We start from the raw sequence: 4,157 nt of genomic DNA on the forward strand, positions 1-4,157 counted from the left end.
GTTAATCCAAAGTCTTGATTGGAGTGATTGACTGTACTACTATTGAGATATTATCATTTCAATTCTTCAACATTAATTTTTTGTTGTTGTTCAAAACTGTAGTAGTAGAGATATCTTTGGGCACTGGCATTTACTGATTCAGGTTGTCATCCACAAGCTACCAATTGATGTAAGCAAAAATAACTTGGAAAATTCAGGCCAGCATTATTAACATCACAATTGAAACAATATATTATGTATATGTTATGGAGAAAATTGATGTATTGTTTATCTTTATGATATATATATATATATATATATATATATATATGCAAAATATATGAATGGCAGACATGAACTATGTTTCCATTATCAAATGTCAGTCATATGGTTTTTCCAAAGGGAAAATAGCTGTTATTTGTTACAGTTTTATGAGGAAAACCAAATATTTCTTTGTTCTTAAATATGATTAGTCTGCAAGATTTACATATAGCAACTAAGCAGCCAATTGTGCCTTAATGAATATATGATAATAAAATTCCCATGACTTGCCATTGATTTAAATGTCCATGGAGTTTCTGTATATGTTTGATTTCCAAAAATGAAATTAGTCATAATAATACTTACTTATTAGTTTCCACTTACTATTAAAGATATTTCCTTAAAGCGTACTGCTAGACTTTGGTAACTAACATTAGTATTATTGGGACTAGGTTGATTTAGAACTGGGAAATCTGTTAGAGTATGACACCCATGCATTAAATTGTTTATGTGAGAACCATAAGGCAAAACCAACACTTAAACACAACCACAGGGATTAAAGGAAGGAAACTAACTCTCTAGTACATACAGCAGAAATTTCCCAATTAATACAAAATTGAGTTGAGTTCGGGCATATAAAGCACAAACTTTCAAAGTTTTCATTCTATTGTAAAAAAGAAAGATATTTGTACTAAACCTCAACTGAATTGTTTTCATTTAAATGAAAATCTTTATTTGAATTTAAATCATTCACTTTATATTTAGTAGCCAAGTAGTCAATACTTTTCATGATTGAAAATGAAACATGCAGTTATTACATATGCACAATTTAATTTCTTAAACATATTTAAATGCATTTCACCATGGGAAATCTTTTCATAGTAGCTTATGTAAAGTTAAATAATATATATATCTTATTTAATATATATATATATATATATAATATATATATATATATATATACTAGTTTACAGAAAGTATTCAGTTTTGATGAAAATGGAGACATTTAAATATTCTGTAATTTGAGGGAATTCTGGTGAGTCTTGATGACTAAATTCTAAATTTAAAAAATACTCACAGTTAATTTTGTTAGTTCAAGCTCAGATGCATATTTTATTAAAACAATTTACAACATAAGAGTATAAAGTCCGGGCGCTCTGGTGGGGAACATGGCTGCGCGGTCGCTGTGGGCGGTGCAGCGGCTGCAGCGCCTCCTGGCCTCCGGGGCCATGTCAGAGAGCAGGGGATGGCTACAACCATTCAGCACTGCCACCCAAAGAACTGCTGGGGAAGACTGCAGTTCTGAGGACCCTCCTGATGTACTTGGTCCCTCCCTTGCTGAACGAGCCTTAAGACTAAAAGCTGTTAAACTGGAAAAAGAAGTCCAGGATTTAACACTGAGATACCAGAGAGCTGTCGCTGATTGTGAAAACATAAGGAGACGAACCCAGAGATGTGTGGAAGATGCCAAGATATTTGAACATAAATTCCTTGGCTTTTGCCTCTTGTCCCACAAACCCTAAAATGCTTACTGTATGGCCTTTTACTGAAGAAAATTATTGACTGCTGAGCTGTGGAAATGTCTGTTGCAAGTAGAACAGTTTTAGCAATGGGGAACTTCTGATGTTCCACCTACTTGATGAGCAAGATGGATGGACACCAGAAGTCAAGCTTTGAGTTAGAACTAGTTTACTGTGAGTTTACTCAAGAAATGGAATCCAGAGCTTCTGTAAGGACTTGGTGGAGGTGGCAGACATTTTGGAGAAGACTGCTGAGTGCTTTTCAGAAGGAGCCAAACCCGAGGACCACAAGCTTACTCTGGAAAAAGTCTTCCAAGGACTGTCCCTTTTAGAAGCAAAGCTGAAAAGTGTGTTTGCCAAGCATGGCCTAGAGAAAATGACACCCATTGGTGACAAATATGACCCTCATGAGCATGAACTCATCTCTCACATGCCAGCAGGTGTTGGAGTACAGCCTGGCACTGTGGCATTAGTACGGCAAGATGGCTACAAACTTCATGGCCGCACCATTAGACTTGCCCAAGTGGAAGTGGCAGTGGAGTCTCAGAGAAGGTTATGAGCAAGCCACCAGGAACTAAAACTTCCAGGGTCCTGGCACCTGTGTCTCCTTTATTTATTAAGCTGGTTTGTATTATACATGAGGTCCTTCATGTGCTCTGCTTTGGATTTAGTCATATTGGCTTTATCTCTACAATATCTTATTGGTTTTATGTGACCTGTTTGGTCTCATCACAAGTCCTGACATTGGGCATTTGAACAATGTGACAAGTGTCCTATGGCCTTTACCAAAATGTTTACAAAAATCATTTAAATTGGTACTCTGATGACTGAATCCAAAATCCCTTAACTGTTTTTTCAACTAATTTCTGGAATTAGTACAGCATCTTGTGTCTTGTATTTTATGGGAAAAGGAGATGGTAGGGATTGGTTTGATATTTAGGTACTTAGATGACAAAGCTTTACCCTTGTATAAATTTAAATCATTTGGGTTGACTTACATAGATTTTTTTCAAGACTTTTTTATTTCATTTTTCATTTAGTCATCTTTTGTACTTGTATTCCATGTTAGGGGTCACACACGTTGTTCCATAGCCACCCCTTTCTGGTCCCATTTGAAAGGGCTAAAGGGTCAGGCCAGTCTTCCGTTTTTTTCTTGTTGGTGAGGTGTACTCTTTTATTAAACTGGTCTCAAGTGTATGAACAGACAAGCTCTGGCTGCCTCCACAACACAACCCACTCCCAGGGAGACCAAAAGCCTCTATACATCGCAAGTTGGAGAGTCAGGCTTCGGGGGCCAGGCATAGTGGCTGGTCATTCAAAATTCAAAAGTATTACCTTGAATGATTTTTTTCGCAGTACATAATTTATACAAAAATAATGCTGCCATCTCCCTTGCATGCACTCAGAATGAACTGGGCCATCCTTTCCGCATTAGGGTGTGGTGCTGCTCTGGAGAGGACAAGGGACTTCCTGTAACAACAACAACAACAAAATACAATCAAAAGTCCTCGGCCACATTGTAAAACTTTGGGGATGCTTGCCCCAATCAGCTGTTGTCACTTCACCATTCCAGTTTTTAAATAATGAGTCAAAAGCACCAAAAAAAAAAGAAATTATATGTATTTATAATTGATAAAAGAAAAACAAAATTGTCTTGGTTTTGTTTTTTTTCCCTGTACATTTTGTCAAGAAAAGGTATGATCACAGCTCTGTCATTGTCTGCCTAGAATCATTTGCAATTAGTGAAGAAAGGACCATATTCCTTGTACTCCTTGCTGAACCATACCTGCTGGAAGGTGGACAGCAAGGCCATAGTGGAGCCACCCATCCACACAGAGTACTTGCACTTGGGGAGCAATAATGTTCATCTTCGTGATACTAGAAGCCAGAGCAGTGATCTGCATCCTGTTGTGGTCAATGCCTAGGTACATGGTAGTACCACCAGGCAGCACTGTGTTAGCATCAAAGTCTTTGCTGATTTTTTGTTTGTTTTGGTTTTTGTTTTTTTGTTTTTTTGTTTTTTTTTTTTTGGTTGGTTGGTTGGTTTTTTTGGAGACAGGGTTTCTCTGTGGCTTTGGAGGCTGTCTTAGAACTAGCTCTTGTAGACCAGGCTGGTCTTGAACTCACAGAGATCCGCCTGCCTCTGCCTCCCAAGTTCTGAGATTAAAGGCATGCTCCAACACCAAAAAAAAAAAAAAAAAAAAAAAAAAGAGTATAAAGTCCATGCTAATCTCAAACTCATAATCTGTATGTCTTAGTTTCCCAAGTGGTTTCATTCCCAGCTGAGGAATATGTTCATATGCGTGTTATGTTTCCAAATTATGTATCACCAATATTATACTATTTTCATTAACTCTCAAGATTGACAAGAAAGACTATTGCCCAGAAACCTTGTAA

General features: G+C 37.1%; 1 protein-coding gene across 1 annotated transcript; it reads left to right on the forward strand.

Moving 5' to 3' along the window:
* The first annotated feature begins 1,401 nt into the window (after positions 1-1,401).
* Positions 1,402-3,369, forward strand: LOC100761370 (grpE protein homolog 2, mitochondrial). The gene is made up of 2 exons (XM_027397735.2): positions 1,402-1,717; positions 1,953-3,369. The coding sequence occupies exons 1-2, from the start codon at positions 1,410-1,412 to the stop codon at positions 2,317-2,319; spliced, it is 675 nt and encodes a 224-aa protein (XP_027253536.1). The 5' UTR covers positions 1,402-1,409; the 3' UTR covers positions 2,320-3,369.
* The last annotated feature ends 788 nt before the right edge of the window (positions 3,370-4,157 follow it).

Source organism: Cricetulus griseus, chromosome 2, assembly GCF_003668045.3.
Source record: "Cricetulus griseus strain 17A/GY chromosome 2, alternate assembly CriGri-PICRH-1.0, whole genome shotgun sequence".
Lineage (NCBI taxonomy): Eukaryota > Metazoa > Chordata > Mammalia > Rodentia > Cricetidae > Cricetulus > Cricetulus griseus.

What these genes read in the sequence shown, in the direction of transcription:
- LOC100761370 (XM_027397735.2), top strand. Translation starts at nt 1,410, where the DNA reads ATGGCTGCGCGGTCGCTGTGGGCGGTGCAGCGGCTGCAGCGCCTCCTG. An exon ending in GTGGAAGATGCCAAGATATT is followed by an intron (nt 1,718 to 1,952) that starts TGAACATAAATT and finishes TTACTCAAGAAA; the next exon opens with TGGAATCCAGAGCTTCTGTA.